We start from the raw sequence: 17,692 nt of genomic DNA, 5'->3' as shown, positions 1-17,692 counted from the left end.
TTTTTTTTTTTTTTGCTACATGCCATGGGATTAATCAATGCATGCTGATGAATAGTGGTTTCAATGGACCAAGGCTAGCAAAGGCTTTCTGGGTTGCAGCAGAAATACCTATAATATATTATTTATCATTGCCAAATTTCAGGATTTTCATGGATTTTGGACAGTAATTTTAATCTGTAATTTTAAGCATTTTACATTTGAATTATATACAATCTATCTATTTACATTTTAATCATATTCTATCTATCTATCTGTCTATTATCATCTTTCTATCTTTTAAAAATCATTAAATATTCAAATATATGCATTACATTTTAAAAGATTAGAGTATTATAATAAACTGATACAGATTTTTCGTTATCAAAGTTTATAGTTGTAACAAAAAGCAGAAATCTCACACTCCTTACCTTCTGCATTTTATAATAATTTCCTTTTCCTCTGTCGAGCGATCATGAGAGTAATCACTCGACAGAGAAAAAAATATAACCGCTGAAAAGACGTAGGAGGAAGGGGCTCTGTGTTTCGTGAGACCATTTTTATATGCCTTAATTCGTGAATTCGTAATTGGCTCGTTTCACCATCAGTGTGCAATGCGCGTGACGTCTACGTTCGTCAATAAATAAACTGCACGTGTCTTGCGGAAGGCCATTATAGACGGAACTTCTCTCCGTTAATGTCTATGGCGAGTCACGCAGGCACTGGGCTACTCCGCAGCCGAGACGACCCCGGGATAAAATAGTCCGAATATAAACACTTATTATAGGCGTACCGTAGTGATTCAGAATAAGTCAAAAACACGGTTTGGAAAATGGATTCATGATGTAGCCTACTCGTTCATTTTGAACATAAGTTTAGGACTGCAGCACCTGATACAACGGCGTTCTGTTGCTCAAGCGTCCACTCGCACAAATGCGACCACATAACATTTTAACTCCCACATTCTCAAAAAATAATTTGGTCGCAGTCTGGAACCCTGTTTCTATATGAATATATTTTAAAATATAATTTATTCCTGAGTTGGCAAAGCTGAATTTTCAGCATCATTACTCCCGTCTTCAGTCACATGATCCTTCAGAAATCATTCTAATTTGTTGATTTGATTCTTATTCTGATTATGATCATCATTTCAGGATTATTTGATAAATAAATAGTTCAAGAGAACAGTGTTTATTTGAAATATAAATCTTTTGCAACATTAGAAGTGTCTTTACTGTCACTTTTGATCAATTTAATGCATTCTTGCTGAATAAAAGTGTTTATTCTTTTCAAATTTTTCTTTTCGGAGAAGAGCTGTTGAGTGATATCTGAAATATCAATCAAAATCAGTGAGATGGATCTGTGCGCACTGCATGTCTCTGTCTCATGTCTTCGAGTAGGTCGGCTAAGGATTTTCATTGGGTTCCCCTGTGTCAAGAATTGACGGGTGTTTTATAAGTGTGTATCTGCTTGTGGATGTGCAGTGTCTGTTTTTAAGCTGATGATTTGGTTAAAATGGCATTTTATGGTCTTCATGTGTAGGATGAACAGGTTGAGCACACTTCCACGAGGGTTCGGATCTCTTCCGGCGCTGGAGGTTCTGGATCTGACGTACAACAATCTGAACGAGTCCTCCCTGCCCGGAAATTTCTTTTACCTCAGTAAGTCTGCAACACACACAATGTACTAGCAGTATAACCTGCATCAATCTTACTAATTTATAACAAAAGACTGTTCATTGACCACTTGATGCATATTCCAAACTAAAATAAAAAGAAATGTAGAAAGGGAAAAGCTACATTCTTATTGGCTGGCAATTTACAAGTGTCAGTTTTTAACTTTGTTTTAAAAAACCTGTGCAAGTGCACACTGCACAGGCTTTTATTTTGTTTGCCTTAAAACAAAGTCGCATTTCCCAGTCAGGTTTAAAGGGATAGTTTACCCTTAAATGAAAATTAAGTCATTCATTTCAAATTGTTAATCACTGCCATTATATGTAAGTGCGAGCTGGAATTTTTTTTTTAATTCTCATTTTGTTGTCCGTAAAAGAAAGAAGGTCATACGGGATTAGAACAACACCAGGATGAGTAAATTATGACTTAACTTTCATTTTAGGGTGAACTATCACTTTAAGGCTCTTAAATACTTATATTGTTCTTCGCTAAGGGCTAAAAGGAAGTTCAAAATGCGTGACCAGTAGTATACTGTCAGCGAAAGTCCGGACACCACCCTCACTGCTGTGTGACCTCGATGGATTGAACAGAAGATTTCCACGTCAAAGAAGGCGGAGCCTCGGAGCACACCTATTTTGTTCATAATTATGTCACACCAGTTCATTTCTTGATTGAGCTTGAAGTATATCAGGGCATTTTAAATCTCACTATTTTTTGTGTGATTTAATCAAAAGAAGCAACATTTGATATTCATTTATGATAAGAATTGACTAATGCTTAGAGATATGAAAAACAATGTTGACAAACAGTGTTGGAGATTTCAGTCTTTCCCCATAAATTATAAGGAAAGAAAATAGAATCACCAAAATGGTCATCAAGTGAAATGAATGACTTTATTTCACTTGATTACCTTTCTCTCTCTTTTTTTTTAGACCAAAGCTACCTTTTTAGACTACAATGTCAACAGGTTTTTAGTAATTTCTCGATTATTTTTGTGAGATTATTGGTTTCAGTCACTTAAACGAGTAAGAATTGTGGTTGGTTGCTGAAATAACACGGGTTCCTGTCAATTTGGGTAGTTGTTTGTCAGAATAAGCTGCAATGAGGACCAGACTACCTACTAACAATATGCTAACAAAATAACTGTTAACTTCATCATCTAATCCTCATCAGTCCAATCAGCTGGTCCCGTCAGAGGATACTGATGAGCAGTGATGGGCTCTAATAACCTGTTATTTTAATGGCAGCCACATAATGAAGGCACCATCTTAACATTAATCAAGGTCTCTGATCTCTAACACACACACACACACACACACACACACACTTCTAAACCGCTTTTTATAAGTGCTGTTTGGAGAGGGGCTGTCATATCGGCTGTGATATTGACACTGACTTCTAAAACAAGTTGAAATAGATATGATTGTGATGCTGTTGCTTTAACATCGGATGCTCAGGAAGTGGGTGGGGCCACACAAAAAAAACTTTTTAAAAATCTCAGATATAGATTATCCAAATACTTGTTGGTTGTGGCCTTATTTGTGTAGGATTTTAAAAAGATTTTTGTTCAGAAAATTATTTACATGTTTATTTAATTGGTTATTGCTTTTCTGAACATTTGCAGTGTATATTTGATGCTTTTGGTCGATCTGTTGATATTGTCTGTGTGCTTGGGTGTAAGATTGTAGCCATGCTGTATCAATCAGAGATGACCATTTCTATTGATCTGTGTTTGCAATACTCCTCTAACACACACACACACACACACTTACACACACTTCTCTGTCTCATTTCAGCCACCCTGCGAGCGCTCTATCTCAGTGACAACGATTTTGAGATTTTGCCCCCAGACATTGGCAAGCTGGCCAAGCTACAGATAGTGAGTAATTTATCTAAATTCCCTCTGAAATCAATTGCTTTTGTGGCGGTGCTCTGTGCCGTGTGTGTTGGATTTATTCTCCGCAGTGTGTGTTCTTTATCAGACGTGGTGAGAGGTGATTTAGAGGCTGATCTTCACCCTGTGCTCGCTAGGATCAGTCTCAATGCAGGGTCACAGTCACATAAAACAGCTAATAATTACAACTTTAAACTTGAAAAATAAAATTCAACTATTTTTGTTTGGTGTTGCGTTAAAATATGGGTGTGATTACACCCATGATTTTTATAATACAAGTGTTAGTATATTAAATGGTGCACTCATGTGACATGCTGTCAGTTACCACAGAGAATAATTTTGACTTGTCCTGCAGTTTATAGCAGTGTACAGTAATGCATTTACAATGGAAGTCTATGGGCCAAGAAGACATTGCAATTATAAACCTTTTGTCCCTTTCTTTGCTGCTGCTCTCTAATTCCTCACTCTCTCTTTTTTCAGTTGAGTTTGAGGGACAATGACCTCATCTCTCTACCCAAAGAAATCGGGGATCTGGCTCAGCTGAAAGAACTTCACATTCAAGGAAACAGACTCACTGTACTGCCTCCTGAACTTGGTAAGACATGAACATGTCCATGTGCGTAACACATGTTCCTGGACCAACATCCTTTAAACATTCCTTTTAACTAATCAAAGCCTGGCCTTAAAGTAACAATATGTAGTTTTTCAACTTTCATAATATATTTCCAAGACCCTTGTGATGGTACATCGACTTACAATTGGTTAAATGACACGTCTGCCATAGCCTGACGTGGTCTGTATCGCTTTTACTGGCACTATGTAACTTCGGGTTTCGGGGTGGTAACCAGAGCACAAAAAGAACTACGAAATTCGTCTGCTTTACGGCATACATAGTTTTTCTTCGTTTGTGATTTCTTTCATAAAATCATGCATCATACTCTACCTTGTCTGTGGCAATTGTTGATTCCAAAGCCGGTGCTGGATAAACAGCGAGCATGCGCGTGCGACAGTAGGCTGCGGTAGGCTAAATTATTTATGACAGCAGTAATGGACAATTCCGCTTCCAAACTGTAGGGCGACCGCAGAGGAAAAGTTCCTTGGTGTTGCTTTAAAACTGGAGTGTAGTGGCTGATGGATAGGAATGCAAACTAATACACACCCTCCTTAACCAATAAATCATCCACACTTAAACTTCCAGACTCAGCTATGCATTAGGGTGACCACCATGCTGGACAGTCACGGAATTGTGAGCTTTCTCCTGCATCGTGCAAGATATAAACAGTGTCCCACATTTAAATTATGTCTTTATTGTTTTTTTCCCCCTGAAATTACAATACCAGAATAAAATAAAATACCCCACAAAATCACATCTACTGTCCTGCAACAGAGCAATAACCAGGTGGTCACCCTCCTGTGCATTCTAATTGGCTACAGATTTGTCATCTCTGATGTGATTGGCTGGGAGCTCTGAGTTGGATCACACCTCAGAGTGGTACTTCTGGGGTCAACCCAGGTCAAACTGCTCTCTACCTGAGTGACTTCACTTTGGGAAAACTTACACACACACACACACACACACACACACACACACACACACACACACACACACACACACACACACAACCCAACTGCCCTTTTGACAGTAGTTTTTCCTCCTGTCTTGTTCCATTCCAACAGTTTAATTTATGATTCTAGTGTACCGGTATTCCAGCATTATGTCAGCACTCACCTTAAGTGTCATATAAATGTCGTGTGAAGGGTAAGTAGACGAAGCAGCTTACAAGTTCGCAATTATTTTTTAAACATTTAAAGAATTGGCCATTGTCGGCTTGAATTTGTGAGGTGTATGTGTTTGAAACGAGCTACAAATAGCAAAATTGATGCTAGCAAATGCATACCAACACCCTCAACCACTCACTAGCACCATGACTGAGAGTTTAAAAAATATTGTTGTGCTGCAACACTTCAAAAACCACTCACAACTCCTTTGCCAGTCCAAAGCAACACCCTCAACCACCCCACTAGCACATAACTGAGAGTTCTGGACAGGCAAACAGCTCTCAAATTTTTGTTTTATGACTTATGTAGTGTTTTAGCTATTGGCAGTTGTTTATTGCCGTTCTAGGTGTGTGTGACCGCTCTGGTCAGCAGGTCTTTGTCCTGTGCACTCTGTAGGGGAGACTCTTCCCGTGTGTAGCTTATTAGGACCCCTCTGTCATGTCCCTGTAATCCCACTCCACAGACCAGCCTCGTTAAGATGTGTGTGTGAGAGGAGAGCGGAGCTAACAAGGAGCAACCAAGCGCACATGCCAAGAGCAGGAAAGGAAAAGGAGAGAAGAAGAAGAAAAAGTGAGGGATGTGTACGAGAGAGTGCAAAGAGGACAGATAGACAGTCTTTACCATTCAGAACATCTCATGTGTAAAGCTGATGCTTTAAACTGTTTAAAATGTTGAAATGCAGACGTCTGCTCAACCAATGAGATCTGAATTAGTTGTACATATAGGACTGTCGTCTAGGTTTTTTAGGTTCAGGGCTGATTTACACTAACGGTCTTGTCTGATTGCGTTTGTGAGGTGTGGCGTTGTGTGTCTGGGTCCAGGTTTAATTTCACCCCCTCTTTGTCAGGCCGCTCAACACTCGCTATCAGAAACTATTTAATTAGCCCCCTTGTGAGCTGAGATGAGCCACATTATCACTTTGGGCTGTACTGTTCTATCGGCTGTGAACCGGTTCTTTGCTGGTCTTGTGTCTTCACGTCTCATCTCGTCTCTTTTCTTCTCCTATCTTCTCTTCACTTCTGGTCCTCTTTTGTCTCTTCTTGTCTCAAAAAAAAGTCTATAATCTTCTCTTTTTCATCTTGTTTCTTTTCTTGTTTTGTCTTCTCTTATCTCATCTCCTCGTCTCCTCTTGTCTTGTCTCATCTAGTCTCCTCTCCTCTTTGTCTCTTCTCTTCTCCTCTTTGTCTCATCTCTTCTCCTCTCGTCTCTTCTCCTCTCCTCCTTGTCTCATCTCATCTCCTCTTATCTTCGTCTCATCTCATCCCCCTTTTTTCTTGTCTCTTTCTCATAACTTCTTTTATCTCTTTCATGTTTTGTCTTTTTTTTCTTCCCTCTCATCTAGTTTCATCTGGTCTCTTCTCTCTTATGTCACGTTTCTGTTTTTTAAGTTTTTTTGTCAGGCGTCATGTTTTTTTTTTTGTCATGTCTTCTCATTTCTTGCTTTGTCTTGATTCTTTTCTCATCTAATCTCATCTCATCGGGTCTCTTCTCTTCTCTCTTATCTCTCATTTCTTCTCGTTTTGACTCATTAGCTGCCTTCCATTCGACAAGCCACCTTTGCAGTGTTCACTGCTGCCTACTCCCTGAGCACGGGATATCCATTGAAGTGGAATTCGCTGACAATAATCGCTCATTTGGAACTCCCTACATCATCATCAAAGAAAGGCAACGACGGGGTCGCGCAGATTATGATATAACATAAATATAGTTTACTTTCAAATGCATCATATCAGTATCATATCATATCCAAAACAAACATTATGTATCTAATAAATATAATTTAAATGTTTAGTACATGGACTACTTGTAGATTTAATTGAGTATTGCAGCTATTATTTGAAATAAAAAATGACAGAGCCTCAGCTGCTTTTCAACACTTGCAACAAATGCGAACGTTAAATTTAATGCCATGAACATTAATAAATTTTCTAGTTTGTATAACAACAACATATTTATGAATATTCAAAAACCATGCGTAAACTCCTCTATTGCAGAGCCGCTGAAAAACTCAATGGCTCTGCTCCATCGTTGGTTCAGACTAGTGATGCAATGCGCAATGACAGTTGGGTTATATTCGCTCTACACTTCCTGTGAAGTGATGTATCGATGTTCCCTTATTCGATGTTCCCTTATTCCCTATGCCGTTCGCAGTGCACTCCGACCTGAACATGTTCGCTCCCATCGGATTTTAATCTCACTTACGATGGCAGAGTACCCAGTGAAGGTCTGGTCTGGTCTTTTTATAATTTTTTCTTTCTTAACTCATATTGTCTCTACTCATTTTTCCATCACACCATCTTATTGCATCTTATTGGCTTATTTCTTCGTGTATTTTCTCTTTTCTTGTCTAGTCTCCTCTCCTTGTTTGATTTTTACCTTTTCTTTCACTTTCCCTTTTGGTAAATTTCCTCCTCTCTCTCTGTCTGTAGGTAACCTGGACCTGACAGGCCCAAAGCAGGTGTTTAAGGCTGAGAATAACTCCTGGGTGATTCCCATAGCAGACCAGTTCCAGTTGGGCATCTCTCATGTCTTTGAGTACATCCGCTCAGAGACCTACAAGTAGTAAGTGAATATCTCCATCCCTCTGTGCTGTCAAACATCCAGGACCATGTGCTGTGAATCTGAGTGACACAAAAGAGATAGTATCTCGATGGTTAGGGATCGTTGAAGGTTCGGTCCCTAAAAGCAGTGACCGAGACTGATCATCTCGCCTACCTCCAGGTTTAAAAACTCAACACCTGCATCATTCACTAAAGAATCATTGGGGTGTTTGCTTGACGTATTGCTCAGCCCGCAGTCAGATGTGCCAGTGTTCATTTCAATAGCCTAAAGGCCATAGGGCGGCCCTGTTCAGCTCTTGATGCATCGGATGCTACAACTCCAGTCTGTAAAACATGATGCTAGTCGTGGAACTCGTATTAGATCAAACGCACATCACCAGACCTTATTCAGACAGACTCGCTGGGTCTTTAACTAAGAGAAATGTCCTGAAATGTCTTGCTAAATGCAAAGTATAAATTTAGTCCCTCTATGCAGGCCAGTTTTATTGTGGCACATATTTTTCTGGAACAACCCTTAGGATGGTGATGAAAGAGAGGAAAGGTGCAGTTCTCTTATTATTTCAGGATCTGATGATTTAATGCACAATCAAACTAATTAAAATGAAAGCTCGAGGCGTTACCCTAAAAGTCTTGTCTCTCTCTCTCTCTCTCTCTTTCGTTATCGCTCTCATTCCTCTTACATGCTACAAAATATTCAGCAAAAAATTATTTATTTGCATTAGTTTGAAACCGAGTGACTTTTTGCATCAGGCGATAATAGAACTGGCCATACAGCACAACTTTCTGCTCTCAGTAATCTAGTAGTGGAACAAAAATATATATATATATATATTAAAACTGAGCATATGCTAGTATAAAAGAACATATGCTTGTACATATTTTATATTAATATAGCATCTTATATATGTAGTATATGTTTTTATAGTTATATTAGTGTGTAATATACACTATATATGTTTCTATATGATATAAATGTAATTGCAGTATTTTAATAGTATGTTACTAAACAAATATGGCACAAACCTGACACAACCTGATGTAATCCCTTTGACCTGGTGGAAGGAAGTTTTCAGACTAATTGTAGTGTATCTTTCATAGCCCTGTTCCACTTACCAATCCCCCTGAACAGGAGAGGCAAATCCCCCTCCGTTTGATCATTTAGCTGTGCCGCTGTGCCGCTGTCTGGAGAGGACCGCCGTAACCCCCTTACCGGAACTGATCTTCCCATACGGGCACAGTCAGAACCACCACGCATCTCAGTGTGTGCTGACACCGTGACCGCGCGCGTGTGCGCGTCTGCGTAATAATCAGATACCGCTGCTTGAAATGGTTTGAATAGTTTCGATATGTTGACTGCATATCATCCCTTCTAATACGCTTGTGTTTTGCGAAACTCAATATTTCTTTAGCGTCGGACACTTTCAGTACGCTGCTTTGTATCAAAGTCCACAAGGTTTGAAGGTCGCTGAGAGCTGACATTGCAGAATTGGTTTGATAAATGGGAATTTTTGAGTGAATCAATGCAGTCTGGAGCTGTCATCCATTTAGTGTCAAGCAGTCGTCAAAACTGCCGCGTTACATTTTTGAGTCCGATATCTGAGTCTAAGCAGTTTTGAGCACCATTTATCTTTCCATAGTTATCTTTTGTACTTTATTGTGCCATTTAGTCAGAATTACTCCTCAAGTTTTAGAGAGGAGATCTTCGAGAGGAGAAGGGTAGTGTAGCATTGTGGTGAAAGATCTGGGCTGGGAAAACAAAGGTTGCAGGTTTGAAGCCCACCAGGGTTAATCCGTGAACTATCATCATGTTTACCTAATGTATGTATCATTGGAAGGTTTTACATGGTCAAGTCAAGAAAAAGCATTGAAAACTAGGGGTGTAACGATACCCTCAAGTCCCGATTCAATATACAGTATATCACGATACTGAACTCGCGATACGATATTGCAATACTCCAAGTCATCTACTGTAGTAAAACGTTAACAAAAAAATTACTGTTTATTAAAATGCATAATTTGGTGTTGAATTGTGTGTTTAAATGAATAGGCTTGGACTTGTTGCTGATAACCCAATGCACAGGACAGTGGTGACACCAGAATAAAAATATTCATGATTCTGAAGCTGAAAATACAGAATTATTTTAGACAAACATGCTTGCACTAATTTTGGCCACTTTTTACTGGTAACATAAGACATTTGGCATTATCAGGACCCATAAATATTCCCTCATTGCATTATTATACATTAAATTCAACATTATATAGTAGTTTAATGTACTGATAATAAAACTGCGAGAGAAAAATCCAAGTTTATACAGTAATTTTCATTTTGGGTGAACTATATATTGTCACTGCACGATAAATATTTTTGAATTTTTGTATTGGGACATATTGGGACACGATATATTATTACACCCCTATTAAAAACCCATTTTACTTGGGTAATGTGACTCTTTTTGAGGAAAAATATCAGGAAATACCATTGGAAATTATATTATAATATACCATGTTAAATGCCAAATGATAACACCAATTGTTTTTCAACAAATGTCATTATGTCATTATTTGCTATTATTGTATTAGTACAGTAACTATTAGTAAAACAGTTACCCAAAACAATGGCTGAATAGCTATTTGTCGGGTAAATGCGCAAAGAAAGTAAATCTGGTGAATTAATTTTGTCATCGTGTTGACTGGTCATGCCTGTTGTTGAATGACTTCCTGAGCACAAATGTCTTTTAAAGGTTCCGGACTAGGTTATGAGGATTTTGACACGGAATGAAAGTGCATAAACATTAAGATGCTGTGTGTTTGTTTATGTGCCTGGCTTGCGAATGTGCTCGAGAGAGACAAGTAGGTTGTCTCACATTAGACAAGTGTTAACGGTGTGTAATTCTCAGTAGGTGTGTGTCCACGGTTCAACAGTTTCATTCTCACCTGCCTAGATGTCCTTCAGCTTAGAAATCACAATACTCACACCTCTGTCCCTCTCTCTTCGCCATTCCTCACCTCATCCAGTTTTCACTCCTGATGGACATTTTCTCATTTAAGATCACTGATCCAGCGTTTGGAAATACCAGTATGTTGAATCCGCGGAAGACAGACACATCCAGGCTTCTTTCATTTTTAATTGGCTGGGGCGTAACAATTTACCCTGGCATGCTCCATCTATTTTAAATGGGTGCGCACAATATATCTATCCCATTTGGCCAATATGAATGTTTTTTTGTCGACCAGTATTGTAAATTAGTATTGTATTTTAATCTAATATGTAATATCATCAGAGAATCATTGAAACTCAAACTCAATTCAAAATTGTATTTGGCCTGCAAAAATATTCACTTTTTTATTTTGAATAAATAAATAAATGAATAGAATAATGTATAAAATAATGTGGAAGACAAGACATTGTGATTTCTAAAAACGACTATACTAAAAATTCAGAATGTAAATATTGTCTTATCTTACTTAGCTGCTATCAATATGCGGGTTATTGAAATCACCTTTTCACTTTCCATTTCCTATTCGCGATCACACATACTCTGTGCAAGTGTGCATGGGGAGCGGCGGTACTGACCACACATTTTACAAGATAAGATATTTGTCAATGAAGCACCAAATTCTTCGACGTCGTCCTGTCAGTCATCTGTCCTCACCATCTTCATGTGATAAGTCAAATCTTATGTAATGTAATGTAACCAGCCACCGCAGCAAGCCTAACCATGTCCATTTAGGGCCTCCGTAAAATGCGTTATTCATTTTCTGCACCTTTATGAATTATTCTGAATTAGGCTTCGGACACATCCCTAGTATAGATATAAATGTGTGTATATAATATTACCAAACTTTGCTGAGCTTTTTGTCAAATCAGGTATACCTACTGAACAAATCAGGTAGAACTAGTGGGCAAACGTCACCACACTTAATTTAATATTCATGAGCCAAGCTCATTTGCTAAGCCTGATTTTTTTCTTCCCAGATCCACCCATGGTTTTAGGATATCATTTTATAGTTTTGTTGTAAGCGCTGTTCCATTTGATGGCCGTTAAGATCATGAGTCATGTTGCTTCTTGAGTGCTGACGTTTAGTCGAATATTCTAGTCATTTATCTTGAATTCACACAGATTTCTGGAATTAAAACTGTTGACAATGTGTCCTAACCCTCCACTCGTTTCCTGCTCTTCTGCCAGTAGGTTTGGTCGTAGCATGAACCGCGAGTGGAGGAGGAGGGGGGTGACCTGTCATGCATATTTCATGGGGCGGCTTGTTAACCTGACAGAAGGATCTTATATCTGACTGACAGCATTGGGGAGACTCTTCGTGCTCATAATGCATTAACATATAAAGCCGTCTTCCCGCCATCTTTTATTCATCGCTAACTCTAAACGCTTGTTGACCGCGGTACAACCGCCACAGCACTCTCTTCACAGCTGTCCAGGGCTGACTGAAAAACCAAACCGCAATTAACTTCCCGGCGGCACAGACCCTGACATGGACACATATAGGAAGTCCCGCATCTATCTGCTCGTGGACCCAGTGGTATGAGTCAGCGGGAAGGAAAGGTCGCAGATCAGGAATTGTTGCATGTGTGTTTGTGATAAAAAGACACAGAAACAACTCATTCTGACACAGATTGGGTCAAAAGCCACATTTTCAGTGTGTGATTGCGATTTTAATTTTCTTTAATGTATGATTTGTTATATTCGTTTATTTTCTCTGACTGAAATAGCATATTTTACATGGCATATTTTAGTCAACAATAATAACATTTTAGTTGTTGGTCATTTCCAAAATGAATTACAAATAAATAAAAGATTTATCAACACAAAAAGAAACAAAACCACTAGAAAACTTTGAGCATTGTGCTGAAGTATTGGCTGCTTTTTGGAAGTTTCATCATTTTTGACACTGACTAGCTCTTAAATCCATTCACTTAATTGTTTGCACAAATGTTAGTTGTAATATAATGTATATGCCTGCCTCATATAACTGTGTTATTTTAGTATTATTTATACACTATTACAACATGTTTTTTATGTTTTCAGATCAATTTTGCTATAGATTTATATTTATATAACAGTTTTAATATTTCCAGTACTTCAAATTCAACTTATTTTATGTTAGTTAGTGGCCAAGGCAATATATATATATATATATATATATATATATATATATATATATATATATATATATATATAATTTTCATTTAGCTTTTTTGTTTTTCATCTACTATTTTATTTTATTTAGATTTAAAAAAAGAAAAAGAAAAAAGTTTTAGTTAATGATAACAACTGATCTAAATAGGCTACGTTTGTGAGCTAATGAATGTGTTTGTTATGGGTGGTGTCGAGCGCCGTTAGTTCTATAATAACTTGCAAAGCCTTGGGAGACAAACATTGGTTGTGGCCATGCATGCGCCATCTTGAGACCATCTCAACAAACCGATTTGTTGATTATGTAAATTATTATTATAATTTTTTTTACATTTCTTCTAAAAAAAAATAGTTAGTGAATTAATATCTTGCAGAGTTATTTTTATCATGTTTTTGTTTTAATCAATCGTTTTATTGTTCATAAAAAAAAGTTGTCAGCTGACTTTTCGCCAGTAATTTTATTGATGAGATTAACTCTGCTGAGAGCGCTCATAATTTACTCCGAGTACAAACAGAACATGACAGCATAGTGCCAGTAATGTGATGTAAAAGATCAGTTTGCATAACAGGATTAAAGATGATATCAATACTGATATACTCTCGAGATGGACTGATTATGAGGGTTACTCTCTGTATTAGTGAAACTGCAATAGAAAATCAAGTGGCTTCATGGTTTGTACAGTGACTTTTTTATTTGTTTCTGTGCAAAGCTGTTGATGAGGACTGCGTTTAAAAATGTTATGAAGACGTAAAGAATTTGTCAATTATGTTTGTGAATAGTGATGCATATGACACCCTGCAAGTGCCTTACAATTGTTTGTGTGAGAAACAGAGCAACATTTAAGCCATTATTCACTGAAATGTAGCTCTCAAATCTCAATTGTAGTTAGTTTGAATATGGAAGAAAGGTCGATTGGGAGTTCTGAACACTAATGCAATGAGTTTTTGTAAGTTTAATCCACTGTGCATGTTTCCACAGACAGACTCTTTCCTTTCCATATCCTCTCTAATTATATTCATGCATTGCTGCTTCCTCAGGCCGAGTCCTGCTGCAAAAGAACTGACACCAGCTGTTTAAAAGCTGTCTTGTTTCGGTAAATTGGCTTGTTCAATTGGTTTATAAATTAATCAGAAAATCTGATTCATTGCAGTAAATATCAACATTGTAAAATTTCAGCTTTCTAATACTAGTGTTTCCATCATGCACGGGGGCATGCATATTTAATAAGGTTGCATTTTCCACTGTTTTCCAGCTGTATTTACACTGTTTTATCATTGATTTTGTTGTTAGGTTTAGTAACTTGCTGTTTTGTGGCATCTGGAGTTAATTTTCTATTCAAAATAACACATTCATACTCAAATGATCCAACGAATGTTACTGTTATTGTGTATTGTGTACCAAGTATTGAGGTCTCTTTGTTTGGGTGGGTACCACATTACTTTTATTATGTAGATATGTTGTATACACTCAAAAAATATTTTAAGATATTTTATTTAAAATATTTTTTTTAAGATTTACGCAATTTAATTAATAGTAAAATTCCATCAAATTGAATTGAATAATCCTTAAGTATTTTAATTGAATAATCCTTAATCATCTATTCAGTTAAAATACGAAGTATTCAATTCATTTTGATGGAATTTTACTATTAATTAAATTGCTTAAATCTTTCAAAAAGGCTCAAATTTTTTTGGAGTGTACACCACATCTACTTATTTACTTGAAATAAGTATCACAAAATAAACTTCAACTTAGTAGAAAATTACTCAATAAACTTTAACTGACCACGTTAGTTAGTTATTTATTTGAACTAATTTCATATGTAACATTTTACTTAATTTTTCTTTTGCAAGGTTTTCCTCATTTGATCCTCCTAATACGCTTTCATTGTGAGGCCTACTAGAAACCAACAGTCCCGTGACTAACTGAAGAGATTAGTTCAGTCTGAGTGTGTGTGTGTTGCGCATAGTCTTTATTTGTGTTCTTCATCTCTTGGTTCTGGAGGTTTTAAAGGTTGAGAGCAGTTCCATCACTCCTCATTAGTTTGAACTCAGACAGGAACTCCTGCTAGAGTTTATCAATAAAAGGCCACGTTAACAGCCCAAACTCAGCACAGCCTTTCTGTTTACTGTTCACACCGGCTTGAGTGTGCTGGGTAACTCTCAGCCCAACAATGAATGTTTCATAAAACATTCATCTTGTAGATGATCTAATGTAGCATGACTGTACGTACACAAACCGGGTGGAGAAGCCTGCTGTGATTGGCTGTCTCAGGTCCTGTGCAGTAATGGGGTCGCTCGGTCCTGCAGATCTTGTTGATAATGGGGGCGTCAGGGGAGAGATCAGTTATGAGCCGCTCGTTCGCCATCCGTCTTCATTATTGTCATTTACTCTCATTTAGCGAGTGCATGGATTTCCGTTGGTCCTGTCAGCGCGGATAGTGTTTTATACTGAGATGAGTCTATGATTGTGTATTTGTCCTCTGCTGAAAGAAGTTTAGCTGCTAGGTTCTTGGTGTTAAACCGTAGTTATTGGTACTTTTCACACTTATCTTCAGCAACCCTGCTCTTTAGTTGTAGAGTATCATTTTTGGAGAGTAAATAAATAAATTTAGCTTAAAGGAATCTGAAAGTGAGTGGCCGGGACAGTTTGTTAATTTAATTAATCAGAAAGTCTGATTTGCTTTGTTTTGTTTGAACTGATAACGTAAATGAATCGGAAAAGTCTGATCAATTTTAGCAAATTGGGTCGGTTGAGATTTAGGTCTGCATTGCTTTTATACTAAAATGTACAACAAATGTAAGATTGTACTTAAGTCTTAGATCATTTAAAGGTATATTTATTGTAATATATAAATTATATATGCAAGTATACATAATATAAGTGCATTATCTAGTGTGTGAGAAATTTTTGCATATAATGTGTATAAATGATGTAATATATATCTTAAATGCATACATGCAAACAAATATAATATATATATATATACACACACACACAAATGTACATGCATGGAGTAGGTCAGTCAATCTGTCATTGCTAAAAAAAAAAATTATATATATATTTTTTTGTTTTTTAATGAACTTACAAGATTGATTAAACCATCAAAATATGATGAAAATGTTTTTTTTGAATATTTCAAATATGAGGGTAAAAAAACTAAACTTGGTTAAGTTTATTTGGCAAAAAAGGCTACAGCTACTGGTTTTATTCTACTATGCAAAAGAAAAATGATTCATAAATTCTCTTATTTTTGTATGAGTTCATATACATTTTTTTTTGTATTACAGCCTGGCCTAAAAGTATGTCCACACAATTTGCCATGTTTCATTGTTATCACAAATTTAAAAAAAGCTGCAGGCATGGCATTTACAGCTTGGGTTCTAGCTAGTTCAGTTTAGACTCTGTTTGCCACTGCTGTTTTGTAATCTTTGAGTTTGAGGCTTGTTTACCTGATTGCATTACACGAGATCTGAGATTAGAGAATGAGATGGCAGCTGGAACGTCATTTACAAATTACCTCCAACCTCAATGACCGATCAATGATCCACAAGTTTGCCACACATTTATCATTAATTCATTCCCTCTCACCTCTGACACACCTGAACATGCTTTGGAAGCCACTCTGTGAAAAACACCGTCTCTGACACACACACACACACACACACACACACACACACACACACACACACACACACACACACACACACACACACACACACACACACACACACACACACACACACACACCACACACCACACACCACACACACACCACACACACACCACACACACACTTATGACCGGCCACCCTGACTGTGTTAGACACTCTTGACTGTAACTGAGATTAATTATCCCATGTGGAACTGGAACACTCGCAAGAAAAAGACAGTCTCTGGCTGCGTCTGGGAGCAGCTTCTGTAGATTTTGCTGTCCCGGTCCACTTTTAATTGGCTGTAAATGATGAGGAAAGCAGATAAATGGAGAATAAATCTGTATGTTTACTCTGTAGCCGCTCAGCACTGCAATGCTGCTGTGGTAACATGTTTTCTTAGACCAGGGTCAGATTTTCCCATCCTTACCGGACTGCAGTTATGCTGTTATATGAAGATATAAAGAGTGAAATCACAGCTTTATATGACAGTTTCCCTTTTAAAGATGCAGTTGCAACATTAGCTTTGCATTTATCAGGCAATATCTTTGTTCTCTCTCCAGCTGATGCAACATACTACAATACTCCTGCTATCATTCCCCCCTCTCTTTTTTATCTGATACCAATATGTCAATATTATCACAAAAAAAAGATTTGAATTGGTTTTAGATGCTGAGGAGTACTGGAAAGTGCAATTATATGTAGCAAATTGGTTTGTTTGAATGGTTCATTTTGATTCACTGATTCATTTTTCATTTGAATCAATACTCAAAAGTGTTCCGAGATCATTGCATATTTTTATTTTCCTTTCATTTTTGGCATAAATTATATTTTTTTAATTGATTATGGCATACATAATGTACAGCTGGTCGTTTTCACGAAATGATTCGACAGACACAATGATTCAAAAAGAATCAAATGCATAGTGGACCGTTCATTATCAAAATGAATACATGGTACTTTCCAGATAAAATTTTTTTTTTTTAAATAGATTTCCTTAAAA

General features: G+C 37.2%; 1 protein-coding gene across 3 annotated transcripts in view; it reads left to right on the top strand.

Annotated features, from left to right (window-relative positions):
• rsu1 (Ras suppressor protein 1) overlaps positions 1-17,692 on the top strand; it is a 31,254-nt gene that overhangs the window by 7,775 nt on the left and 5,787 nt on the right. For all 3 annotated transcript variants that reach the window (XM_077245136.1, XM_077245137.1, XM_077245138.1), the window contains exons 5-8: positions 1,519-1,637; positions 3,446-3,528; positions 4,024-4,138; positions 7,752-7,884. In XM_077245136.1, coding sequence (XP_077101251.1) covers positions 1,519-1,637; positions 3,446-3,528; positions 4,024-4,138; positions 7,752-7,884 — 450 coding nt within the window. The remainder of the gene's footprint in view (positions 1-1,518; positions 1,638-3,445; positions 3,529-4,023; positions 4,139-7,751; positions 7,885-17,692) is intronic.

This window comes from Siphateles boraxobius, unplaced genomic scaffold (assembly GCF_051911475.1).
Source record: "Siphateles boraxobius isolate OS27281-9 unplaced genomic scaffold, OSU_SipBor_1 26, whole genome shotgun sequence".
NCBI lineage: Eukaryota > Metazoa > Chordata > Actinopteri > Cypriniformes > Leuciscidae > Siphateles > Siphateles boraxobius.
Note: the sequence above shows the minus strand (reverse complement) of the source record. Positions and strands in the feature narration are given on the sequence as shown.